At 55.7% G+C, this 25,735-nt stretch overlaps 1 protein-coding gene across 8 annotated transcripts in view; it reads right to left on the bottom strand.

The window, feature by feature from the left end:
• Positions 1-25,639, bottom strand: part of DNM1L (dynamin 1 like) — a 28,600-nt gene extending 2,961 nt beyond the window's left edge. For 5 of the 8 annotated variants that reach the window (XM_060194631.1, XM_007531749.3, XM_060194633.1 and 2 more), the window contains exons 1-12: positions 25,504-25,639; positions 9,059-9,206; positions 7,193-7,231; positions 6,196-6,242; positions 5,861-5,932; positions 4,405-4,491; positions 4,104-4,266; positions 3,020-3,140; positions 1,913-2,044; positions 1,041-1,247; positions 361-481; positions 116-271 (exon numbers count right to left, since the gene is read on the bottom strand). In XM_060194631.1, coding sequence (XP_060050614.1) covers positions 116-271; positions 361-481; positions 1,041-1,247; positions 1,913-2,044; positions 3,020-3,140; positions 4,104-4,266; positions 4,405-4,491; positions 5,861-5,932; positions 6,196-6,242; positions 7,193-7,231; positions 9,059-9,206; positions 25,504-25,605 — 1,395 coding nt within the window. In that variant the 5' untranslated portion in view covers positions 25,606-25,639. The remainder of the gene's footprint in view (positions 1-115; positions 272-360; positions 482-1,040; positions 1,248-1,912; positions 2,045-3,019; positions 3,141-4,103; positions 4,267-4,404; positions 4,492-5,860; positions 5,933-6,195; positions 6,243-7,192; positions 7,232-9,058; positions 9,207-25,503) is intronic. The other 3 variants (XM_060194632.1, XM_007531751.3, XM_007531753.3) reach the window with 1 other exon arrangement.
• Positions 25,640-25,735: the final 96 nt, after the last annotated feature.

Below are 25,735 nucleotides of genomic sequence, written 5' to 3'. Positions count from 1 at the left end.
AACCCCCTTCCTGCTGAGGGCTTCTTTAGGCAGGGCGGCCCAACTCTGTCCCACGTCCCCACTGTGTCCTGTGATAGCTGTATTGGGGCCCTGGCCCCGGGTCCTCCTCCCCCACCTGTGTGCTGTAGTTGCTACAGTGCTGGATGATCCTCTGCATCTCCTCGTGCACCAGCTCCACGCAGCGCAAGCTGGGTTCCTCTAGGCGCTTGATCTGCCGCTTCACCAGCAGCTCAAAGGACACCTCCGGCACAAACAGCGCCGGCCGGGGTCCCTGGGGGGAGAGGGTAGGCTCAGGCCGGGCCCTGTGGGTCTGGCCCTCCCAGAGAACATTATCTGGTGCTTCTCACAGACGGTGCTTACCGTGGCATTTCTGATGGCCGTGAGGATATCGATGGTGTTGAGGCCGCCAAGGGGGTCCACGGACTCCAGGGTCCGCCCAAACGTCTCGTGGAAAATATAGCAGATCCTTGCGCCACCGCACCTGCAAGGCAACGACACGTGTCCCCCCCAGTTCCTCGCCACACCTCCCACACTGACCATCGTGGGGACATCACACTCCTGGTCTGAGAGGGGAGGTGGCACTCCAAGTGCGGCCACCCAGGCAGGACCCAGCCTTGCAGCCTGTGCACACTGTCCCTGGGCACGGAGCAGAGGCCACATGCACAGTGGGGTCCCCACCTGAGGGACGGCCACCTCTAAGTCCTCCCAGGTGGCCGGTGCCTGCGCACCTTGTGCAGCCTATCTCCCTCCTGCCCGAGTCAGTTCCCACCTGGCTGGCCGGCCTCACTCCTGGGGGCCTGGGGCTCTGGCTGTGCTCGTGGGCCCCTCCTATAAGGGTCTGCCCTGCTGCTTCAGACTGTGCGTAGTCTACGAGAAGACTTATTACTAAATCATGATTTACACACAGACCCATGCCCATGCTCCTTGCACCCCCACCCACCCACCCACCTGCCATCTAGGCCTGAGGCTGACCAGCTGTGTACATAAGCCCCCAGAAGGGCCCTTGGTACCCACGTCTAGGCGGCTGGGCGCTCACTCACAGCTCTGAAGTCTCGATGTACTTGGCTGTGCCCTCAATGGTGTTGCAGTACTCAGTAGCAAACTTGGTGATGAGCTGCAGCAGGGTGGCACTCTTGTCGTCCACGGGCTCCCCATAGCTGTTGAGCAGGGACTGGTACTGTGCTGCCAGCACGTTGATTCTGGTCTTCAGCTCTGGCAGGCAGTCCCGGATGTGGTGCATCAGCAGCCTGGGGGCAGGGAACTGGGGCTCAGACACAGGGGGCCCAGGGCTTGGCTTGAGACCTGGGGGCTGAGGGATAGGGACAGGGGCCTGGTTTAGACATGGGGGGACTGGGGCTTGGGTGTCCTGGCCAGTGTTGGCTAAACTGGCCTAAGCCCAGGAGGCTTAGTGGCAGCCAGGAAACCAGGTGGGTGTAGCCTCCTCAGATGCAGCACCTGACCCACAGGGTGACACAGCCAACAGTCTGGCTTCTGACTTGATGTCTCTCCCCGTGAGTACTGGCACGATGGTGAGGGACCATCAGCCTCTGGTTTACTAGAGCAGGATACGGCACTGACTTAGGTCACATGTAAATCCTGGAGGGCCTCCTGCCCAAAGGGAATGCAGGAGCCTTGGGACTTGGGTTCAAGTCCTGTCTTGTGAACAGGGCAGCAGACACCCGGCACTAATGAGCCTTGTGACTCAGGCTCCAGCCCGGCCAACCTGGGGGGAGGGAGGGGTGCAGCTCTGGCGGTACCCCAGGTGACACGGAATAAACACGCAGCAACCACACATGTAATCCACCCCCACCACCACCAGAATGGAGTGAAGCCATGGCCACTGAGCAGTCTGCAAATGTCAGGAGGGACGGTGGCAGTTTCCAGGCCGCCAGCTCCCAACAGGGGGAGCTACCTGTTGAGCGTCCGTGCCAGGTACTTGGTTCCATTCCTGTTGGCCAGTGAGGGGTACTTCTTCTGTAGGAAGGCATACTCGTCCCGGATGGAGTCGCTCACACTCTTCCTGTTGTTGATGTCCAGCTGGCTCCTGGGGGCAGAGCACAGGGTTCCAGAAGGTCGACCCAGGTTGCACAGCTGTCCCACACTGCCCCCCAGGTCCAGAGGCCTGCTGTGCTCCTCTCCTGCCTCCTGTACAACAGCAGGGACCTGTCTTAGTTAAGAGCCGGGGCAGAGGGTCGGTGTCCTGAGCTGGGCTCGCTCACTTTCACTGGCAGAAATAACCTCTTTGTGTTCTGGGGCTTCTGCAACGGTGTGGCTCCTGGCCAATGCTAGGTTAGCACTGCTCCCCCATAGGCGAAGCTCTCCTGTGGGGCTGGGGCTGAATCCAGGTCCCACTAAATAAATCTTTTTTATTATTATTATTTTTAATTATTTTCTCTTTTTGTTGCTCTTGTTTATTGATGTCATCGTTGTTGGATAGGACAGAGAGAAATGGAGAGAGGAGGGGAAGACGGGGAAAGAAAAACCTGCAGAGCTACTTCACCGATTGTGAAGCAACTCCCCTGCAGGTGGGGAGCTGGGGGCTCGAACCGGGGTCCTTATACCAGCCAGTCCTTGACGTGCACTTAACCCACTGCACTACCGCCTGATTCCCTAAATAAATCTTTTTAAAAAGGCAGGTCCAGAGGTGGTGTGAGCAGGGTGCAGAGACCCTGGGTTCAGTCCCATATCTGTTTCAGAGGGGTGTGGCAGCTGCCTTTCCCGCCCAGTCTCAACAGCACCACCTGTCGTGGAAGGGTGAGGTGCGTGTGCTGTGACCACTGTCTCGCCAACCATCACTTCCCTAAAAACACCAGCTATGTAGATTTACCGTAGAAGGCGGGGTTGGAGGGGCATGGCAGGCCGAGGCCCAGGCGCCACCGGGTGGCCATAAGCCCGGTGCCCTGGGGCAATGCGGCAGAGGAGGGCCAGCTCCTAGAACGTCCACGAGGCCGGCTCCGCACAGGGGCACTGGGCTGGGTGGCTCCCCCCAACCTCTCCCCTGAGCCCCCCCTGCACTGACCTGTTCACCACCCCAATGATGCCCAGCTTGACCGGGATGACTCTGCCCATCAGCACATCCATGGCGTCTGTGCCTGCATCCATGAGGTCCAGCTTGGTGATCACCGCAAGTGTCCGGCGGCCTGGGGAGGGACAGGGGTTGCCGGTGAGCAGGAGACTTGTGTGCTTAATTGTGAAATGCTGCCCAACACAGACCCTCACGTGAGGGAGGGGAGCTGCGGTCAGTCCCCTGCATTCCTCCGGGTGAGCAGATACAGCTGCTGCTCTGGGGGAGCTGGACCTGTACATTCTACACCCCTAGGGTTCACTCAGCTTGAGCCCTGCCCAGCTCTGGCTTACGGTGGTTCTGGAGATTGAACCGGGGACTGATTCGGGCAGGAGGGTCTCGTGTGACCATTATACTGTCTGCTATCCTGCCATTACCCTTCACTCATCTTTTCTTTCAGACCCAGGAAGGAGTGCAGGAGAGGCTCTACTGCAGAGCTCATTGGAGCCTCGTGTTTCCCAAGATGGACACAGTCCCCTGAGGTAGATTCTGTCGCCAGCTCTCACTGTCCCCTGAGGAGGACACAGTCCCCTGTTCCTGTGTCCCCTGTGGTAGGTGCTGTCCCCAGCTCTCACTATTCCCCGAGGTAGACGCAGTCCCTGCCCCCATGTCCCCTGAGGTGGGTGTAGTCCACTGCCTGTGTCCCAAGGTAGATGCTGTCCCCAGTTCTCACTGTCCCCTAGTGGACGCAGTCCCCTGCCCGTGTCCTGAGGTGAATGTAGTCCCCTGCCCGTGTCCAGAGGTGAATGTAGTCCCCTGCCCGTGTCCTGAGGTGAATGTAGTCCCCTGCCCATGTCCTGAGGTAGATGCTGTCCCCAGCTCAGCTCTCTCTGTCCCCCGAGGTAGACACAGTACCCTGTCCCTATGTCACCTGTGGTAGATACTTTCCCCACCTCTCACTGTCCCCTGCCCGTGTCACCCAAGGTAGATGCTATTCCATGCTGCTGTGCCCTGAGGTGGACACAGTCCCCTGCCCCCGTGATAGATGCTGCCCCCGTGATAGATGCTGCCCCCGTGATAGATGCTGCCCCCTGCTGACCGTCAGGGTCCACCTCCCTGGAGATCTTGAGGGCCTCGGAGGTGGCCATGTCGGTGTTGGCAGCGGTGACGGCGAGGATGATGGAGTTGGGGTTGCTAATGAAGCGCAGGATGAGCTCCCTGATCTGCAGCTCGATGTCCTTGGGCTGGTCCCCCACGGGCACCTGCAGGCAGACACCATCACAGCCCAGCCTAGCCGCCGGCCCAACCCTCACAGCCCCCCACCAAGTCCACATGCCCCTCCAAACTTCACAGCCCCCCAAACCCACATGCCCAGCACAGGGCCCCGCCTCAGGCCTTGCCTTGGTCATTCCTGGAAGGTCCACAAGAGTCAGGTTGACCACATTGGGGGAGAAGATCTTCAGGTGGATGGGCTCAGGGCTGACTCCCTGAAATATAGGGGCACTGACATCACAGGCCAGGAGGTGTCTGCATCCAGCACTGCCGGCCACCCTCCAGGAGCTGCAACACCCACCCCCACCCCCGGTTCTGGGTTTAGGGAGCATCTTGGGCCTGTGGGCCCTGCCAAGCTGTACTCTGGCCATCCAGTCCATACTGGACGGGGAGCCAGGCTCCACAGCTGAGATGCCATGGGACTCTGGGTGCAGCCAGGCGGCCTTCCTGATGCCCCGAGGCCTGGACGTGTTCTTGTCCGCTCACCCAGCTCCCCTAGGAACTGTGTCACGTGGGCCGTGGTCTAAAGACTTGCATGAGCTATTGCTGAAAAGCGGCTGAGCTCGTCCCACAAGAGCCCGTACTTGAAGCTGCCCACTGCCACGTGTGCTGGGCTACGTGTGGGCTCCTCTCATGCTGAGACCAAGCTCCAGGCACCTGGCCAGGACAGCCTCTGCAGCCCCAGCCTGGACCTCCCCTCTAGCCTGAGAGCACTTTTCTGAAGTGTTATAAGTCTACTCCAGTGGGTGGATGACAGAAAGTTGGAGAAATATGGAAGCCATTCATTAACTGAGAATGTCGTTCCTGGCCGTCAAAGAGGAACTTTTCAGCTGCCCCTCCAAGTCCCCTCTGGGGGCCCCTGAAATTCACTCCCACTCATCCCACCTGCCAGACTGACTGCAGGCTAGGGCAGCCAGGCCTCAGAGCTGTGCATCTCGGCACCAAGCGGGACCCAGTCTCCACATGGGGTGGGGGGGCACAGCTTCTAGCAGCCATTCGGTCAGGGAAGGGCTCTCTGGTGTCTGGCCGGCACAAGCCTGGTAGCACCCAATGAGGCCCTGGGGGCTGACGCAGTTCTGGGTCACTGTGAGGCTGCTAGTTCCCTTCACCATCCTCAAGAGTTAAGATGTGCAGCTCAACAAAGGAAAACTACATTTCCCAGGGCTCATGCAGCAAGCAAGAGAGGAGCCTGGTCCCACTGGCCGGGAGAGAGAGGGAGGGCCTGCAGTCGGACCCTGGACTCTGGGCCAGAAGGACCAAGGACACAGAACTGGGGGGTGGGTGGCAGCAGGGTGTGGGGGAGCAGTCGCCTGAAATGCCTGCCTTCTTTCATGAATAGTTTTTCATTTCTTTCGGATAGAGACAGAGAAATTGAGAAGGGGGAGAGACAGAGAGAGAGAGAGAGAGAGAATGGGGGTGAGGTAGAACCTGCAGCTCTGCTTCACCGCTAGTGAATCCTTCTCCTTGTGGGTGAAGACCAAGGGCTTGAACCCGGGTCCTGCGTGTGGTGGTGTGAGCTCCACTGGTGAGCCCCAGTGCTAGGGGACAGTTGCCCCACTCCCCCAGCCCCACAGAGATGCCTACCTTGTTGCTCCCTGAGATCCTTTCTGTCTCACTTTCAATTTCCTGGCGAATCTCGTCAAAGTCTGTGTAAAGCTGCAGAGTGTGGGAGCAGACAGTGCAGCGCTCTGGTGAGGCGAGGGGCCCCTCGGACCACCCACAAAGGCCAGTGCATCTCCTGCAGGGGCTCCTGACACTTGCCATGTGGCCTCACCCCCCCCCCCCACCAGCAGATGGGAGTGTCTACACATGTGGTCCTGGGAGCAGTGCAGACCAGTCAGTGGCACTGTAGGCTCCTACACTGCTGTCCCCTGACCCCCACTACCCCCCAAGCCCCTCGGCCCCCACCCTGTACTCACTTTGTTCTTGGTGTGGAGAAATTTACCCCATTCTTCCGCTTCAACGCCTGCAAAAGGAGAGTTCATGTGAGGGAAGCCACGGGAAGGACGGGTCGGCCTGGCCAGAGATGCCAGGGCAGTGGGGCACCACCGCCCGTCCCCAGAGTGACCACAAGTCTCTCGATGAGGTGAAGGCCAGGCCACTGTGAGGCCGCCCAGCGCTGCACAGGCCCTAATGTCACTCACACCAGTGGGACCCTGCCTGCCTGCCCCGCCTCCCAGTCTCTGCTCAGGTGACTGCAGTTAATCTGAGGGTCACACCCTGTGAAACCAGAGGCCAGAGGGAGTACATCAGGGTTCTATGGAGCAACGCAGAGAGCAGACAGCAGGACCCCAGGCCTCCAACACCAAGCTGGCACCCCATAGGGTCCCACCAGGGGCACAGACAAACGCCCCGCACCTGCTGAGGGGACCCTGCTGGTGGGTGGTCCCTGCTGGGCAGGGCCAGAGACACACCCACCTCCCTCAGCACAGTGCTCTGCCTGGGCCCACACCATCCCCAGGGTCTACAGCCGAGTCTAAGAACAGAGCAGCAGCCGCCTGACACCCGGACAAGAGGGGCGAGGCAGTGAGTGAAGGTGGGCAGCTCCTCAGTGGGCAGGAGGCCCCAGGAATGGAGGCTGCGCGGCCACCTTCTCAGAGTAGAGCACCTGGCCCCAAGGGACAGCACTGAACAGACGGGACACACAGCCACCACAAGAAGCCTGTATCCCCGGACAACAGCAGGAAGCTGACAAGTGCTGCCAAGCCGGGCAGCCAGTGAGCGGGCACAGCCTAGGCACAAGCACATGCAGGCAGGGAGAGGCAAAGCAGGGCAGGTGAGGGGGGAGGGGAGAGGGATGGGAGAAGAAGAGAAGGGAAAGGGGAGGGGAAAAGAGGGAGGAGAGGAGGGAAAGGGAAGGGAGAGAGGGGATAAGAGAAGAGAAGAGAAGAGAGATGGGAGGGGAGGGGAGGAGACCTTTGGAAGGGTGTCTTGCGCCTTTCCACGCAGCAGGGTCTGCAGTCAGAGAGAAAGAGCACAAGAGTGAGAGTTAGTGCTGTGCCCCAGCCAGCCAAGTTAAGTGACCTCGCCTCACACCCACTCAAGATGCAGCTGACACATGTGTGGCCCACGGGCAGCCGGCATGGCTCCCGGCTCCTCTGCTTCTAGCCCCTCACACCACCCTGCCATCACCTTTGCCTCCAGCCCGGCCGAAGTCACATAGGGTGGCTGGGAGACAGGATGGACAAGGGCCTCCTTTCTGAAAAAACAGAGCTGCAGGCCACCCTCCCTGCCCAGTAGGGCGGTCTGGACAGAGGGTGCGGGACCAGGCCCAGGAAGCTCCCACGTGCCCTGGCCTGAGCCCCCGCCCTGTCCCATTGGCCGATTTCACGGGGACCCTCAGGCCATGACCATATGCTACTGCTGGCTTGGGTGAAGGGAGGTCTGAGACCGTTCCAGTCAGTGTCTGTCTCAGCTGCTGCCCAGTCTAGAATATTCCTCTGCAGGAGAAGTCGCAGCAGGCTGTGGGCCATGGTGCGCCAGAGAGTGGCAGTCCCGCTACCTCTCTGCCTTACAACCCAGCCTCCAGGTAGAGAGCAGTCCCGGTCCCAGCCTGGCCCAGAGAGGGCGTCCAGGTTACTGAGAGCTCACTGCTGAGGCCCCACTGCCGTACCCCAGTGGCCACTCTGGCACCTCTTTTCCCAGCGTCCTCCTCAGGCGGTGGCCCGTGTCCTCTGCCAGACTCGTGGGCACTCACCCCTCTGCTTCCTCAATTCTGAGACCAGCTCACCACAAGGCGTCCAGGACCCAGCTGCCCTGTCACTCTGAGGACAGGGCTCATGCACCCAGTGTCAGGAAATAGTGTGGGGTAGCCCAGCTGTCATCTGAAGCCAGTGGCGAACACCGTGAGCACTGAGCTCAGGGAAGCGCCTACACATGGCACCACACCAGGCTCCACCCCCAGGTGGTGGGGAGGCGGCACAGGGAAAACCAGCGCTGCCTCCCTCAAGCTCTCAGTGGGCTGCAGGGCAGCTTGAACCGCGCAGCAGAGTGGCTGTGGGGACTCAGGACACAGCTGGCGGGCACGGTGCGGGTCCCGGGTGTGAGGGGAGCCTGTATGCTTACCGTCCCGGCCACGGCAGAGGCCACAGTAGGTGTCTCTGTTGCCGGGCAGCCCATCCTGAACCAGTGCCCTGTGCCCAGGAGCCAAGCCCTTGCTGCCAGTGGAGAGGTCGGAGCAGCTATGGACGCAGGCAGCCGGAGCCAGTGCCACCTGGGCAGGTAGCCGGGGGTCTGTCTGTCTGTCTCTACTCGAGCTTCCCCAGTACACGGGGTTGCAGACCACGGCGCTAGCCCGCTCAGACTCAGTGCCTCCACGGCACTCAGTGCAGCCGCAGGGGGAGCCGTCCCAAGGACCACCTAGGGGACCCTCACCACCAAACCCTCCTGGGCCTGTGCCCCTCTGGCGGTGGGAGTTGGGGAGGCTGAGCAGTGGCGGGAGCTCAGGCTGTAACGCAGGAGGCTCCGAGTTCAGTCCCGGCACCTCTCTTTTGTTCATAAACTAGTAAATCTTTACAAGTAAGAGGCATATCAAAACCAGCTTTAGCCACTAGACAGGAATAGCAGAAACATCCAAATGCAGAAGCTTTCCCCGGAAAGCACTGACTCATTCCAAACCTATCGCATTAGTCTGGCAAAGGGCACCAGCTACAGGGCACTAAGCGCAAGTATCCACAGTCCTGCTGCAAACTAGCTGGTCCCTGCTCCCGGAGCACAGAGGGCATTGCCACTACCCTCACGCTCGGTCTCACCAAGGGCCGCACCCAAAGGAGACAGGCTCACCGTTCTCCTCACCGCTGGTCTTGCGCTTGTCTTCAGGGGCCACGTGCACCAGCTGCAGGATGAGGGGCCGGCGCGTGACGATGCCCGTACCTCGGGGGAGCAGGTCCCTGCCCACCAGGCTCTCCAGCACCGAACTCTTCCCACTGCTCTGGAACACACAGTGCACAGGCTTAGCTGCCGCCCTTACTTCACATCACATTACCCCTCTCCCCCAAAGCCACCACGGCCTCACCCATGGCCCACAACCAGGAGAAATAATCTGCCCCACAAGGGGGAGAAAGGACACAGGAGGGTCACCATACAGCAACAACCCCAGGAGGGCCACCAACACACAGGGACACCCCCCCCAGGAGAGCCACCACACAGGGACACACCCCCCCAGGAAGACACAGCTCTCTCAGTTTTAATCCCCTTCATGTCTGGCGGGGAACATAGCACCGGGAGTCCACCTCATGCCAGGCCATCTGACAGTACTACCTGCATCCATTGTGGACAGAAGGACAGGGTTTCATCACAAGCACATGAGGCTATGAGCTAGAGCCAGGGGTGTACAGAGGAGAGAAGCAGGGGCAGAGGGGCTGGGCTGCCCTGTGCACGTGGCTGGAGAAGGACCCCGTGTGTTCACACCTGACCCACCACAACCCCCAGAACACAGCAGAGGCCTTTTCTCTCTCTCTCTCTCTCTAGCCTCCAGTTTATTGTTGGGTTTTGGTGCCTGCACTATGAATCCACTGCTCCTGGAGGTCATTTTTTCCCTTTTGTTGCCCTTGTTGTTTATTGTTGTTGTTATTATTATTGTTACTGCTGCTGCTGTTGTTGTTGGATAGGACAGAGAGAAATGGAGAGAGGAGGGGAGACAGGGGTAGAGAAAGACAGACACCTGTACACCTGCTTCACCGCCTGTGAAGCGACACCCCCCTGCAGGTGGGGATCCGGGGGCTCGAACTAGGATCCTTCCACCGGTCTTTGCACTTTGTGCAATGTGCGCTTAACCCACTGCACTACCACCCGGCTCCCCAGAGGTCTTTTTTCTAAGGAAACAGAACCAGCAATCCTAAGACTGTAAAGTAAGGAACCTCAGGATGCCCACAGGCCCGGCAATTCTAAGACAGAGGGCAGCAGAGGCACTGCAGGCACCACCACTGAGAACAGCACAAAGGTTAAAGATTAAAGGGCAGAGGTGGGGCCAGGACCTCCTCCAGAGGAGTGCTCACCCTGCACGCACAGGGCTCCAGGTCTGAGGGTCTGTGCCCAGAAGCGCCGCAGGAGGAGGTGTCTGAGGAATGCACGGTGGTGCTGTGCTGTCTGTCTCTCCCTCCCTTACTAAAAACCAGAGTGAGAAACAGGGCAGCCGCAGGGGCAGGAGGGCGCACAGAGCATCAGACTCCTGGCGCCTGGGTCACTCGGGCCAGTGATGCTCGGGTTCTCTCTCCCTCTCCCCACCTCTCTCAGTAAAAACAACCAATGACTTTTCTTTATCCTTCTGGCTCAGCAGTGGCACGGCACAGGGAAGCCCCTGGGCTGGTTCCCAGCACAGATGCACGGCAGAAGTAAAAGCAGCTATGGCCACAGTATTCTGCTAATGAATGTCCAGGAATAAAAGATGAAAAGATGTAAGCCATGACAGCAGAGAGTGCAGGGGAGACAGTAAAACGGACAGTTTCAGAATGATTTCCAACAAAGTTGTTGTCGACTCAAAATATGCATAAAGGGGGCCAGGCAGGGCACACCCTGTGAGCGTACACATCTCAGTGCACCAGCGCCCAACTCCAAACCTGTCCCCACCCGAGGGGAACCTCACATGGGGGGAAACAGTGCTGCACTCCCCACTCTCCCCTGACGCTCAATGTCTCCATCTGTCCTAGAGAAACTATTTGAAAGATACATGTAGGAATCATTTGACATAAACCTCACAGTGAGCACGAAGCTAGACCTCAAGCAGGCACATGGAGGATAGTGACAAACGAATCTCGGTAAGGAGAGGCTCCTGAACCACAGCAGCTGCCAACAGTGACTGAGGGGGACATGGCCACAAGGCATCCCCCCAAATGCAAGTCCTCCAGTCAAAACCCAGAGGTCGAGTGGATATTTTTAATAACCCTATAAGAAAAAACAGACAGACAGATGTACTTCAGGAGCCAGGCAGTGACACACCCAGCAGACCATGCACATTAGCATGCTCAAGGGCACGGTTCAAGCTTCCAGGTCTCCATCTGCGGGGGGGAGAGGGAGGGGGCTTTACAAGTGGTGAAGCAGGTTGGCCAATGTCTTTCTGTCTCTCTATCTCCTCATTCCCCCCGCCCTGTCCTATCAAATAAAAAATAAGTAAAAATTGTAAAAGGAAAAAGTGGCTGCCAGGAGCTGTGGATTCACAGTGCTGGCACCAAGCCCCAGTGAGAACCCTGGAGGAACTAACAGTAAGCAAGCAAACAGATCTCACTTCAGCTGTGAGAACAAGAGTAAGACTGCCTTTAGAAGCCTCTCAGTTTTGAGGGGTGGGAAACACAGAGAAGAGAGACACCTGCAGAGCCACTCTCTGGCCGTGAGGCTTCCCCCTGCAGGTGGGGACCAGGGCCTTGAGCCTGGGTCCTGGAGCATGGTAAGCGTGAGCTCTAGTGGGTGCACCACTACCGTGTGACATTTTCAACTGAGGAGAAAGCAGAAAGAGAGTCATCACACCTGGGAAACAGGAGGAGACTGAACAGAGACAGAAATGTGGACAACGGGGTCCTGCACATGACCCAAACTCGACTAGAGGCTGAGGCGCCGGTGACAGTAACACAGCCGGTGCAGGGCCAACAGGTGTGTGCAGACACCAGTCGTGCTTCCAGGAGTCTCGGCTCCCCGCCAAAGTGAGGTGCACGCTCTCCTGGGGGGCAAGGAGCATCCACCGGGACCCACACACGGGCCAGGCCCTGGTGAGTCAAGCCACAATGACACAGCACTAGATACCAACACCTATGGAGCCAGCACGAGGGTAGTTCACAACAGGGGATGCAAGCATCTCAGACATCCTTCCTCAGCAGCTCCAGGACCAAGGGGACACACAACGTAGACTTAAACAAGCAGTGTGAGGGGAGTGACAGAGCTGCTTTACACGCACATGCGCGCACATACACACAGTCCACTCAAATGAAATCAGGAATGAAAGAGATCACAGCTGACAAAGGAACAGAGCACCATGAAGCATTTTAGGCTTGAGAAACTCAACATTCAAGAAGGAATCGGCACACTCTGAGAAATGTGTGATCCGTCCAGGCTGAGTTAGGAGTAAAACATCTGAGCAGATTTACTGCCAGAATGGAGACTGAGCAGTGATCAAGAAACTTTCCCACAAGCAGAAGTCCAGGTCGGAAGGTTGTAGCGGCTTCCACCCCAGCACCCCAGCCCACACAAGATAAACCAGCCTGGTCCTTCCAAGCCTCTTGCACAAACCGGGAAGGGCAGGAAGTTCTCCAGCCTCACACAGGACCACACAGCCTGACACCACAGCCAGATGAGGTGGCCATAAGGCCATCTGACAAAGCCAGCATCCACATGCACCACAGAACCCTCAGCTGTGGGCAGAGAAAGAGGGAGAGAGGAAGGGGAGGAGAGCGAGCAAAGCACAGCAAGGGAAGCCTGACATGACGAGGCAGCCGCAGCCTTAGCCTCAGCTTCAGAGAGGCCGGAAGCACTTCTACAAGACCAGTAGCGAGTGGCCATGCCCACATCAGCTCACAGCACATGGAAGTCCTGGAGCAGCACAAGAAAGAGCAGAAGGTGCTCAGCAGGGCTCTGGGATTTGTGTCTTTCAATAAAATAGAACAAGGAACTCAAAGTCCTCAGCATGCCCATGTCCCGGCACCACTGGTCAGAGCAGCAGAGCTGTGTGGTGGTGCCAGGAGAGGCATCTTCTGGAGCCCCACCCAGCCTGGGAGCAGCACCCAGGGCGCAGCACCCACAGAAACACTGGGTGCCAGGAGCTCTGACGGTCCAAGAGAAGCCAGCTGGGGTGAAGGCTGCCAGGACAGCCACCTGTAGGCCTCGGTGTGGGGATTCTCCAGCACAGCACACACCCGCCATATGTCTGGCCTCAGCCCACTCTGACCAATCCCAGCAAGGGCAGGACCCTGCCAACAGCCCCCAGTGACTGCAGCTGCCCAGGTGGGCGGCCAAGAGCCCCCGGCAACTCTGCATCAGGACAGGACAGACAGCCGGCTGTAAGGCTGAGCCTCTGGCCTCACTCGGTTCCAGCCCTGGCACCGCCCCACGCTAGAGCCAGGACTGCTCTGGTCTGTCTCTCAGAAGGCCATCACTACCCCATGCAGAAGGAGGCAGGGCCAAGAGCCAGGTGCAAGCCCTCACCCTCATGAGCTTCTCGGCATCTGTTTTCCTCTCTCCCCTTCCCTCCCGATTTCTGTCTTATCAAATGAATAATGGGAAGCAAGCAAGCCTTTTCATCTGCACCATTTTCCTAAGCCGACTACCAGGCCGAGGCGCAGGGCTAAGCTGAGGACTGGTCTGAGCAGGGCCCTGTGTCCACAGGCCCGGCCCATCCTCCTCCCTCCTCCTGGGCTCCAGCATGGGGGGCAGAGCCACTGCGCCCCCCACGCCCCCCGCAGCAACCCACGCCAATCTGGTGACCAGCTTCTGAGGTGACTTCCCATCATCAACTTGACTTTGACATGAACACAACAGGAAGATGCATTTTCTCAACCTGTTTCAAGTCTTAGCTTGAAATACTTTGAAATGATTTTTGATGCTTGAAAGAGGTCTCCTTGCTACTTCCCCCTCACATGATTTAAATAGATCAATTCCCGAGTGTCCCTAGAAACACAACACAACATTTTATGCTGTTTAAATAAACTTTTTAACAAATAGCTCAAACCCTACACCTACTGGCAAAATAAATATACTTAATATACAAAATAAACTTAAAACTATTCCAGCGGGGGTGGGGGGTGGTAGCACAGCGGGCTAAGTTGCTCGTGTTGAGAAGCACAGGACTTGCACAAAGATCCAGGTTCCAGACTCCAACTCCCCACCTGCAGGGGGTTCTCTTCACAGACAGCAAAGCAGGTCTGAAGGTGTCTGTCTTTCTCTCCCCCGTCTTCCGTTCCTCTCTCAATTTCTCTCTGCAACTATCCAACAACAACATCAATGGCAACAATAACGACAACAAGGGCAACAAAATGGGAAAAAATGGCCTCCAGGAGCAGGGGATTCGTGGTGAAGGCACCAAGCCCCAGCAATAACCCTGGAGGGGAAAAAAAAAAAAAAAAAAAAAACCTATTCCACAATTTACAGTATTAAAATGTAGGGTTTTTTCTTTGATAGTTTACTCATTTATTTTAATGAAAGATACAGAGAGAGAGAGAGACCAAGACCAAGACCAAGACGAAGACCAGAGCCCTGCTGAGCTCTGGCTGATGGTGGTGCTGGGGATTGAACCTGAGACCTTGGAGCCTCAGGCAGGAGTCATGTGGATAACCACTGTGCTGTCTCCCCAGTGCTAAAATGTAGTTATGTTGAATAAGAAGGTCCCTTCTATCAAGGACCTGGATGTTAGACCAGAAACTATCAAATACTTAGAGGAAAACACTGGTGGAACACTTTCCTTCCTAAACCTCAAGGACATCTTTGATGATACAAACTCAATTGCAAGTAAGACTAAAACAAAACAAATCAATGGGACTACATCAAATTGAAAAGCTTCTGCACAACCAAAGAAACCATCACTCAAAGAGACTCCTCACAGAATGGGAGAAGATCTTCACATGCCATACATCAGACAAGAGACAAGTCACCAAAATATACAAAGAGCTCAGCAAACTAAGCACCAAAAAAGCAAATGTCCCCATCCAAAAATGGATCAAGGATATGAACAGAATATTCACTACAGAAGAGATCCAAAAGGCTAACAAACACATGAAAAATCGCTCCAGGTCACTGATTGTCAGAGAAATACAAATAAAGACAACAATGAGATAGCACCTCACCCCTGTGAGAATGGCATACATCAAAAAAGGACAGTGGCAACAAATGCTGGAGAGGCTGTGGGGGACAAAGGAACCCTTTTACATTGCTGGTGGGAATGTAAATTGGTCCAGCCTCTGTGAAGAGCAGTCTGAGGACACTCACAAGGCTAGACATGGACCTTCCATATGACCCAGCAATTCCTCTCCTAGGGATATACCCCAAGGACTCCATAACACTCAACCAAAAAGATATGTGCACACCTATGTTCAAAGCAGCATAATTCGTAATAGCTAAAACCTGGAAGCAACCCAGGTTGCTTCCAACAATAGATGAGTGGCTGAGAAAGCTGTGGTATATATACACAATGGAATACTACGCAGCTATTAAGAACAATGAACCCACCTTCTCTGACCCATCTTGGATGGAGCTAGAAGGAATTATGTGTTAAGTGAGATAAGTCAGAAAGACAAAGACACGTATGGGATGATCCCACTCATCAACAGAAGTTAAGAAAGAAGAACAGAAAAGGAAACTCAAACCAGGATCTGAGTTTGGAGTAGGACACCAAAGTAAAAATCTCTGGGTGGAGAGTGAGGGTGGATGTTCAGTTTCACTGGGGGGGGGGGGGGGGGACACGACGACCATAGACCTTTGGTGGTGAGAGTGGTGATGTACACTCCTATTAACTTGTAGTCTCATAAACTACTATTTAATTAATATGAGAGGGGTAAAACTGATCGAATGTCTCAAATTTTTTGATGCCTAGACCATAGCTGAGTGTATGTTCCTTCAATATAAGTAAGTACTTAAGACTTCAAATTGGCAATCAGATTGAATTTTAACAGTGGGCTCAAATTGTTAATTTCTAATAATGACTTGTTCTTTGAAATGTTGACTCTCCTAAAAGCTTAGACCAAGGAGAACAGAAGCAATTGGTGGCATTACTTTATAAAATATAGCTATATGTAGACAGCGTCAAAGGACATAATTTATGATGAGGTTATGTATAATACAGCAAATCCTAACAATGGGGTTTTCAAAGTTAACCCAACTGCCAAATAATTTGGTTATAGCTATAACTATCCATTGCCTTCTTAAACCCTGAGACAGGAGGAACTATAAAGCCCATATTTTCCCCAGTCCTGGAACCTCTAGGGTGGGGCTCACTTTCCTGCATGCTTCTCCCAATTCATACCAACTGATACTGCATCTGCTGATCCCAACCTAATCAATGCAACCAGTACCACCCCAGCATGCTTCACTTCGGACTGTGTCCAGAGACTTCAGGCATGAAATGCCAACCTTTTAGCTTCATTACTCAGGTGAGACCTTTCCTTTCTCATAGGACTCCTTAATTCCACTTCAGGTGGTCCACTTCCTAACAAAGCCCCAAAACCTAGATAAAGACCAGGTCCCATGAGATAGGGCATATGTTCACATGTATCCATAAATTAGGGCAAAATATATACCTGAAAGCAAAAGTGCACAATAGTTTGCAGTGAGTCAGTATATGCAGCAAGCAAGTAGAAAGACCTAATAAGACACCATAAAGTACCTAATGAAATAGTGTCTACTTAGACCTAAATACCCTCCTCACCTACTTCCTATTACACTTCCCTCACTCACTCCAAAGCTAACCTTATCAAAGGACTACAAAAGCTGAATAAGGGCAAGAGACTGGCAGACTTTAATGGTGACTCTTTAGTCACTACCAGGCCATCGCATCACCTGGGGCCCTAGTCAGGGAGTCCTGGGGTTCCCACACAGACGTGATGGGCCTAGACCTCTAACAGATCCCTCTCGCCACTGCACTGGTCATCTTCATCAGGAACAACATAATGGACGCCTTTGTGGGCCCCCATAGGACCTTGCCCTTAATGTGGATCAATAGTGGTAGGGAATGTTCTATTCTCCGAAGGGAGGCTGGACAACATACTCTATCTACCACCTGAGGAAGATAGGTCCTGAAATTAGGGCAGCTTGGAATGTTCCTACTCATGACTACAGAATGTGAGCTCAGACCTAGAAGGATGCAGAGGCTACAGAGGCTCCTAAACTGACTATGGGCCCCAGATCAAATTGATGGGGTTTACAGTTAACAATATTTATACACGTCCCTATATTTGGGAGCTACTCTCTTCCCTGATCCAGCTTTCTAGTCCTTTTTCCAGCCATGACATCATCTCCCCAGATAGTAACCTGGGTCCACCTGAATATCAGAGGTCAGGCTCAGGCTAAAACTAATGAAGTCATGGGTCCCTTGGAATATACCTAAAATAGACCTGCCAGCTGTTTCCAAAATGGAGATCCCCAAATCCTCATCTTCAATATTCCAGCCTTTAGATTCATGATTAGTCAACAATTTGTTCTGCTTTACATCTTAACTCTTTTTCAGCCACCAGGTTCCAGATGCTACCATGATGCCAACTGGGCTTCCCTGGGCAGACGACCCCACCAATGTGTCCTAGAACCGCCTCCCCAGAGCCCCTGCCCCACTAGTGAAAGAGAGAGACAGGCTAGGAGTATGGATCCACCTGCCAACGCCCATGTTCAGCGGGGAAGTAATTACAGAAGCCAGACCTTCCACCTTCTGTACTCCATAATGCTCCTGGGTTCATGCTTCCAGAGGGATAAAGAATAGGAGCTTTCAAGGGAGGGAATTGGATACGGAATTCTAGTGGTGGGAACTGTGTGGAATTGGACCCTTCTTATCCTATGGTCTTGTCAGTGTTTCCATTTTATAAATAAAAATTATTGGGGGGGGGGGGAGGTCCCTTCTATACTTCAAACATAGCCCAAGCTAACAACAGCACTTCAACTAGCCAGAGCCCAAACTCTCCAAGATGCTGCAGGCCTGGCAGCTCCTGTCCACAGACGCAGGCCCAGAGCATCTGGAAAGAGAGAGAGCGAGCCCCACAGCCTGTGAAGGCCTGGACTCCACAGCAAGGCACTGTCCAGGAGACTGGGGAGGGAGGGCTGGCTGGGCACACAGCACAGGGCTCATGTAAAAGACTCCCCTGCTTCAGGCTCCAGGGCCTGGCTTCAATCCCTAGCACCACCATCAGTCAGAGCTCAGCAGGACTGTGGGGAAAGTGACAGGTTGCAACAACAAAGGCTGGAGAGGCTGTGGGTACAAAGGAACCCTCCTGCACTGCTGGTGGGAATGTCAATGGGCCCATCCCCTGTGGAGAGCAGTCTGGAGAACTCTCAGAAGGCTAGAAGTGGACCTGTACTGTGACCCTGCAATTCCTCTCCTGGGGATAGATCCTAAGGAACCAAACACACCCATCCAAAAAGATCTGTGTACACCTGTGTTCATAGCAGCACAATTCGGAATAGCCAAAACCTGGAAGTAACCCAGGTGTCCAACAACAGATGAATGGCTAAGCAAGTTGTGATCTATATACACAACGGAATACTACTCAGCTAGTAAATATGATGATTTCACCTTCTTCACTCCATCTTGGATGGAACTTGGAGGAATCATGTGAAGTGAGATCAGCCAGAAATAGAAGGATGAGTATGGGATGATCTCACTCATGGAGTGATGTGTGTGTGTGTGTGTGTGTGTGTGTGTGTGTGTGTGTGTGTGTATCACTCTCACTAAAAATAAGCAAATAGGGGGCCTGACAGTGGTGCACTGAGTTAAGCACTCACATTACCATATGTGAAGACCTGGATTTGAGCCCCTGCTCTTAACCTGCAGGGAAGACACTTCATAAGTAGTGAAGCAGGTCTGCAGGTGTCTCTGTCTCTTTCTCTGTTTCCCCTTCCCCTCTCAATTTCTCTGTCCTACCAAATAAAATATAAAAAAAAAAATTAAAGGAGGGGCTGGGTGGTAGTGCACCTGGTTGAGCACACACATCACCATGTGTAAGGACCGGGGTTCAAGGCCCCGCTCCTGCCCACCTGCAAGGGAGAAACTTCACTAGTGGTGAAGCAGGTCTGTAGGTGTCTCTATCTCCCCCTTCCCTCTTAACTTCTCTGTATCTATCCAAAATAAATAAATTAAAATTTTTTAGAAAATGAAATAAAATAAATAAAAGGGGAAAAATGGCAGCCAGGAGAAACGAGAAAACAAAAGGAAAAAAGTTGAGACCAGGAGCAGTGGATTTGTCGTGCAAGTAGCAAGCCCCGTAACCCTGCTGGCAACTTAAAAAGCAATAAAACCATATGCCATCATATGATGAGTGGTAAAAAAAAGAGGGAAGCAAGCAGGAGAGTGTGATGGGGCTGTGGGTATTCCAGCACAGCCCTCCCTGGGCTTTGGAGGTCAGCGAGTTTAGAGGCAGAGCAGCACCAGGAACAGGAGCAGAAGTAGCCCAGCCACAGGCCGGTGCTGGCCCTGGGCTTCTCTGTGAAAACCGGCAGCCAGGCAGCAGCACCAGGTGTGGAAGCTACTGGAAAGTCAGTCAAGAGTTGACACTATGCGGCGGCATCTCAGACGCAACACCAGCACTGGCCGGCCAGGCCCGAGGGCACCATGGAGGGTGAGGTCCCCAGAGTGGGGAGAGGGGTGGCCAGCAAGCAGTGGCTGGCTCACCCCGTTAGCTGCAGGGTGGTCTGAGCCATGCGCACTGCAGGGTACATGGGCATCCTTGATGACACAGTCACGACCTGGCCCAGCTCACCCCAGACCCCACTCCACCCTGCATGCCCGGCAGTGCCACCCAGAGGCTCTATACTAACAGAAGTCCACGTGTAGGAACACAAATGCCCAGCCCAGATGAGGAATCCCACCTGAGCTGCAGGGGTGAGTCAGCAAGGACAGGGAGTTGGTGAGGGCCCCCAGGCCTGAGCACACCTGCCATGCAGAGATGAGGCGGTCAGCAGGGCATAACCCCACTGCCACAGGACCCAGACTGGACAATCCTAGGTAGACGGCAGACAAGGTACTGGGCCCACACTCTGCCCCCTGCTATGGGTGCTGGGCTCACACACACTGCCTCCTGCAGATGGGGTGCTGGGCCCACACTCTGCCCCCTGCAGATGGGGTGCTGGGCCTACACTCTGGTCCCTGCAGATGGGGATGCTGGGCCCATACTCTGCTCCCCTGCAGACAAGGTGCTGGGCCCACACCCTGCTCACTGCTTCTCACACTGACTAAGGCTCCTGTCCTGGCAGTGATTTCACCTGTGCTAGAAACTAAGGAGGGGGTGTGGGCATGGCTGCCAGGAAGGCCCCCAGTGAGGAAGAGACCTGCTCTGCCTGAGGCAAGGAGCACTCTGGAGGGAGGAGCAGGTCTCCTGTCACCACCAGGGTCACCCCCAGTCCACTGCTCCTAGTGGCTATTTTCACCCTGTTTAACTTGATAGACAGAGAGAAACTGGGGTGGGGTGGGGGGGAGGTGGAGGCTTGCTTCCCTGCAAGTGGGGACTGAGGAGCTTGAACCTGGGTCCTTGTTGTGGGAAAGTGTGCGCTCCAATGGGAGTGCCACCACCCAGCCCTGAGGTTTGTTTTCAGACTCAGAAGCTCTAGAATGAGGTGGCATTTCTCTATTCCAAGGCTCCAGATGACCCAGCGAGTCATCCCAGCATCAATACCCATGGAAGAACTTAAAACAGATGTTCACGAGAAAAGTGGCCAACCCAGGTCAGGGGTTCAGTCACTACCAAGGGCCCGCACAGAGATGCTGCCAGAGGAGGGTGCACTGCAGGACTGAGGAGAGGTGCCAGGAGTGGGGCCGGGCTCAGGTGGGCAAGTACCCCCAAGGTCTCCTCAAGGTAGGGGGAGGAGAGCGAGTGCCCTGGCCTCATGGGGGAGGGACACCCCGAGCTGTGCGCTCACACCGTGGGCCCATGCCAGAGGCGTTGAATTTCAGCGCCTGATGCTGGACACTGCATACCGGCCTGCGCAGCGTCACAACACCAGCCCCTTCCCCCTGGTGTCATCCTGCAGTCTCAGCGTTCCCTGGAAGGTGGCAGCAACTGAGCGCAAGCTCAGGGGCACCCCACCTGCACTGGCAGCCCCCACTCTGGGCTCCAACAGGGACAGAGCCAGAGTGAGCCACGGCCCATGCCCCTTGCAAGATTGCTATAGCCGGCTGTCACAGCCCTCAGCTAGACCGCCCTCCAAGTCCCAGCCCCATGGCCCTGAATGCGGCTGGCAGGAAAGGCAAGTCTGGAGTGGAGGGCAGAGGCTCAGGAAGCGGGCGGAGGAGCTAGGCTGCCTACTGGGTACCTTGTCCTGGCTGGGCAGCAGGTGTGCCAGGAGCTGCCCAGGGCCAGGAAGGACCCAGAGTCAGACTCAGACAGACACACACACACAGACAGATAGACAACAAGAGTCACTGCTGAGAAGAAGTGAAACCCAGGGGGACAGGTGGTGGCACACTGGGTTAAGCGCACATAGCAGGTGTTTGTCTTTGTCTCTCCCTCCCTATCTCCCCCTCCTCTCTCAGTTTCTCTCTGTCTTATCCAATAAAATGGAAAAAATGGCCGCCAGGAGCAGTAGATCCATAGTGCCGTCACTGAACCCCAGCAATAAACCCTGGAGGCAAAAGAAAAAGGGGCTGGGCTGTTCAGGGCAGGTGGTTTATAGGCACCCTGTGTGGACCCCAGTGGACCCTGTTCAGGGCACCCAGAAGAATTTAAAGACGGGGGAGTCGGGCTGTAGCGCAGCGGGTTAAGCGCAGGTGGCGCAAAGCACAAGGACCGGCATAAGGATCCCAGTTCCAGCCCCCGGCTCCCCACCTGCAGGGGAGTCGCTTCACAGGCGGTGAAGCAGGTCTGCAGGTGTCTATCTTTCTCTCCTCCTCTCTGTCTTCCCCTCCTCTCTCCATTTCTCTCTGTCCTATCAAACAACGACAACAACAACAATAACTACAAAAATAAAACAACAAGGGCAACAAAAGGGAATAAATAAATTAAAATAAAATATTAAAAAAAAAGAATTTAAAGACGGGTGCTGTCTTTGTTGATCTCACAGCAGCCTATGACACGGTCTGGCATCGTGGTCTCCTAGTCAAGATCTCAAGATGCCTGCCTCCCTGGGTGGCCAACACTAATATCGTTTCTTCTCCAAAACAGAAGATTCCGGGTGCATCTGGGTGACAAGTCTAGCAGATGGAGACTTGTCTCAAGTGGCCTCCCCCAGGGCTCTGTTCTGGCTCCTACGCTATTTAATATTTACATCAATGACCTCCCAGAAACTTCTTCAAGGAAGTTCATCTACACCGATGACATCTGCTGTGCAACTCAGGCATCCAAGTTCGACATCCTCGAGGAAACACTCACGAAAGATATGTCTCTGATATCTGATTACTGTAAAAAATGGCGACTAATCCCTAGCACTGCAAAAACGGTATCATCTGTTTTCCATCTACACCATGCCTCGGCCTCGCGTGAGCTTAATGTGCAGCTTGGTGATACAAGAATCGGCATGAAGCCCAGCCAGTCTATCTTGGCGTTATTCTCGATCGCACTCTGTCATTTCACGAACATCTCATAAAAACTGCAGCAAAGGTGGGCGCGAGGAATAACATTATTGCAAGACTGGCCAGCTCCTCATGGGGCGCGAGCGCTTCTACACTACGATCATCATCTCTGGCATTATGCTATTCCACTGCAGAATACTGTGCCCCAGTATGGTTCCGTAGCCCCCATGACCACTTGGTCGATTCCAAATTATATTCCTCCATGAGGATAATTTCTGGAACCATCCGTTCCACCCCGGTTCCATGGCTGTCAGTTCTTAGCAACATCGCCCCGCCAGATATTCGTCGGGATGCGGTATCATCTAAGTTCATTTCCCACGTCTACTCTCGACTGGACCTGCCAATATACGCAGATATCTTCGCCCACCCTGTCCAACGCTTGACATCTCGTCATCCAATCTGGTCCCCTACGCCTACACTGAACTTCTCTGTTCCAGACTCTTGGAAACAGAGTTGGCAGTCAGCTGAGGTCAAGAACAAACACCTCATCACAGACCCCTGCAAGCGTCAACCCGGCTTTGACCTAGCACGTTATGATTGGGCCCTCCTCAATCGCTATCGAACAGGCCATGGCTGGTGCACCGCTATGTTCCATCGCTGGGGAGCCAGAGACGACCCGAACTGCCCCTGCGGCTACAGACAGACTATGACCCACATAGTCAACGACTGCCACCTCTCCAGATTCAAAGGAGGTCTCGAAACTTTACATCAGGCTCAACCTGACGCTGTTGATGGGCTACAGAAGAAGGGCAAACGCTAGAAGAAGAAGGGCACCCCTCCCACAGCAGGGGTACAGGGACCACAGTTCTCAGACCACCATGGAGAAAAGGTGCCGTGGACGTGGACACCCTGAAGCGGAAGAGGCGAGCCCGAGGGCTCCCTCCCCTGTGGCAGGTTAAGTGCGGCTGGGAGGCCCGGAACAGGTGCAGGCCCTTCCCAGGGAGGCCGCTACACCTGACTCCCGTGGCCCCAGCTCCTATCAGGGAGCCAAACAGCCCTCTGCCCACAGGCGGCGCTGAGCTGGCATTTATAGACAGCCTGGCAGCCTGCAAGTGACCTTACGACCACCCCCCCCAGTGCCAAGCATAGTAAGGCTCCAGGCCGCTCTGAAGCATTTATGCAGCACTCCGTGCCCTCGCTTCTCTTCCTACTCACAGGGGTGCCCGCAGAGTCCTGGTCCTCCCAGGTTTTATTTCTGTCCTCTGGCTCCACTGCAGGAGCCAGCCCTGCCACAAGGTGGCCTAGCATTTTTTTAAAATATATTTATTTATTTATTTATTTATTTTTCCTTTTGTTGCCCTTGTTGTTTAACATCGTGTGGTTATTATTGTTGTTGTTATTGATGTCACTGTTGGACAGAACAGAGAGAAATGGAGAGAGGAGGGGAAGACAGAGAGGAGGAGAGAAAGATAGACACCTGCAGACCTGTTTCACCGCTTATGAAGCGACTCCCCTGCAGGTGGGGAGCCGGGGGCTGGAACCGGGATCCTTATGGCAGTCCTTGAGCTTTGCGCCACGAGCGCTTAAACCGCCGTGCCACTGCCTGACTCCCGGCAGCCTGGCATTTTTTAGAACACCTTTTCGTCAAAGTGAACCACAGCCACTTGAAACATCTGAGCATGCTACTACAGTCCTGCTGCCTGGGCCAGGGATGGGAACACCACGCAGCACTGAACAAGGCTCAGCTACCCAGAACTGAGAATACCACCCACGATGCACAAGGGGAACAGGGGTGGTGGGGAGGCCCTGCCGACTAGAACGACCACAGACTAGAACGACCACAGACGTCAGCCTGAGTTCCTGATCTCAGTCCCAGAGCTTTAACTGCACAAAAGCAAAGGGAAGGCGGGAGCCTGGGCTCTGAGCATCTGGGGGAAATGGAAGTGCAAAATGACCCTCAATGGGAAAAGCACTTAACTCAAGGCATCTAGCAGCCTCTCAGAAGCATCTCTCTGATCCCCAGTCCAGTCTCCCAGTCCACCTGGGCTGCGGGAACACACTTCCTGGGGCTTCTCAGCAGAAATGGGGTGCCACCGTGGAGAGACCAGCCCCTCCACCCCAGAGACGCACTTAGCCCCCACGCCCCCTAGCGTGCAGGGTGTGTGGCTCTGGTGTGCCTGTAACACTTGTCACTTTGGTGAGTGTGTGCCTGCCAGCTGAGGCCAGGTGTCTGGGGGCGCATGTTGGGGTGAACTGTCTATGGTGTGTGCTGGCATGTGGTGGGCAAGTGTGCAAGGGTGTGAGTTGGGGTGTGTTCTGCAGGGACTTGAGGGCCCGCACCTGCATGTCTGGGAGAGGGTGCGTGGAGGGAGGGGTGCTCAAGCAAGGTGCGTGTGGAGGGTGATGGAGAGGTGCATGACCGTGAGGGATGTAGGGTGCCTGTTTCCACAGGGGGTGTTGGGGGAGGTGCACGCACATGTGAGTGGGGGGACACGCGCGCGTGAAATCAGTGTGTGCGGGAGGGTGGTGGTGTCTGAGGGTGCAGGTGACGTGTGCTGACTCTAGGGTGCTTACATGAGTGGGTGGGGGGCGCGCTCGTGCATGTGAGCAGAGGGGGGGTGCTCGGGCGTGTGCATGAGGCTGTCCACGAGGTGGGGTGCGCGTGCATGTGAGCGTCCACCACAGGGAGGTGCAGGGGCGCGTGCTTGTGCCTGCGGGATGTGTCAGGTTGTGCGGGTGCGAGCCCCGGGACGCTGCGGGCCTGGTGGGTGCCCGCAGCGGACAACTCTCCCGCGGGAACCCAAGTGGGCTCGGGCGGCCTTCCGGGATCAGGCGGGGCCCAGACGCCCCTCATTCCCCGGTCCCGGGTTCTCTTGGTCCCCAGCCCCCAGAGCCCTCAGCCCTCCGAGCTCCCGGCCCCTCGAGTCCCCAGGCCCCCAGCGCCGCCCCGGCTGCGCGTCCCCCAGGTGCCCTTGGCAGCTGCGGCCCCGCGTCACGCCGCGCCCGCCCGTTCGGGTTCCGCCCGCCGCCCCCCGCTCCCCGCCGCTGCCCGCAGCTCCCGTCCCGCGCCCCCCGCCCCGCAGGCCCGGCCCGGCCCGGCCCGCCTTACCTGCGTGCCCACCACGACAATCTGCGGCAGCTGGATGATGTCGGCGCCCACCGTGTTGAACACGTCCTGCAGCTTGTTGATGACGGGGATGAGCGCCTCCATGGCGGCTCTGCCGGCGATGAATGGGCCGGCCCGCTCCGCTCGGCCCGCTCCCCGGCCCGGGACCGCCTGCCTCCCGGCAGGCCCCACGCAACACACCGCCCGCCGGGACCCGTAGTCCTGCCCTCGCACC

The sequence above is a fragment of the Erinaceus europaeus genome, chromosome 7 (assembly GCF_950295315.1).
Source record: "Erinaceus europaeus chromosome 7, mEriEur2.1, whole genome shotgun sequence".
NCBI classification, from domain to species: Eukaryota; Metazoa; Chordata; class Mammalia; order Eulipotyphla; family Erinaceidae; genus Erinaceus; species Erinaceus europaeus.
This window is presented reverse-complemented; position numbering and strand designations above follow the sequence as displayed.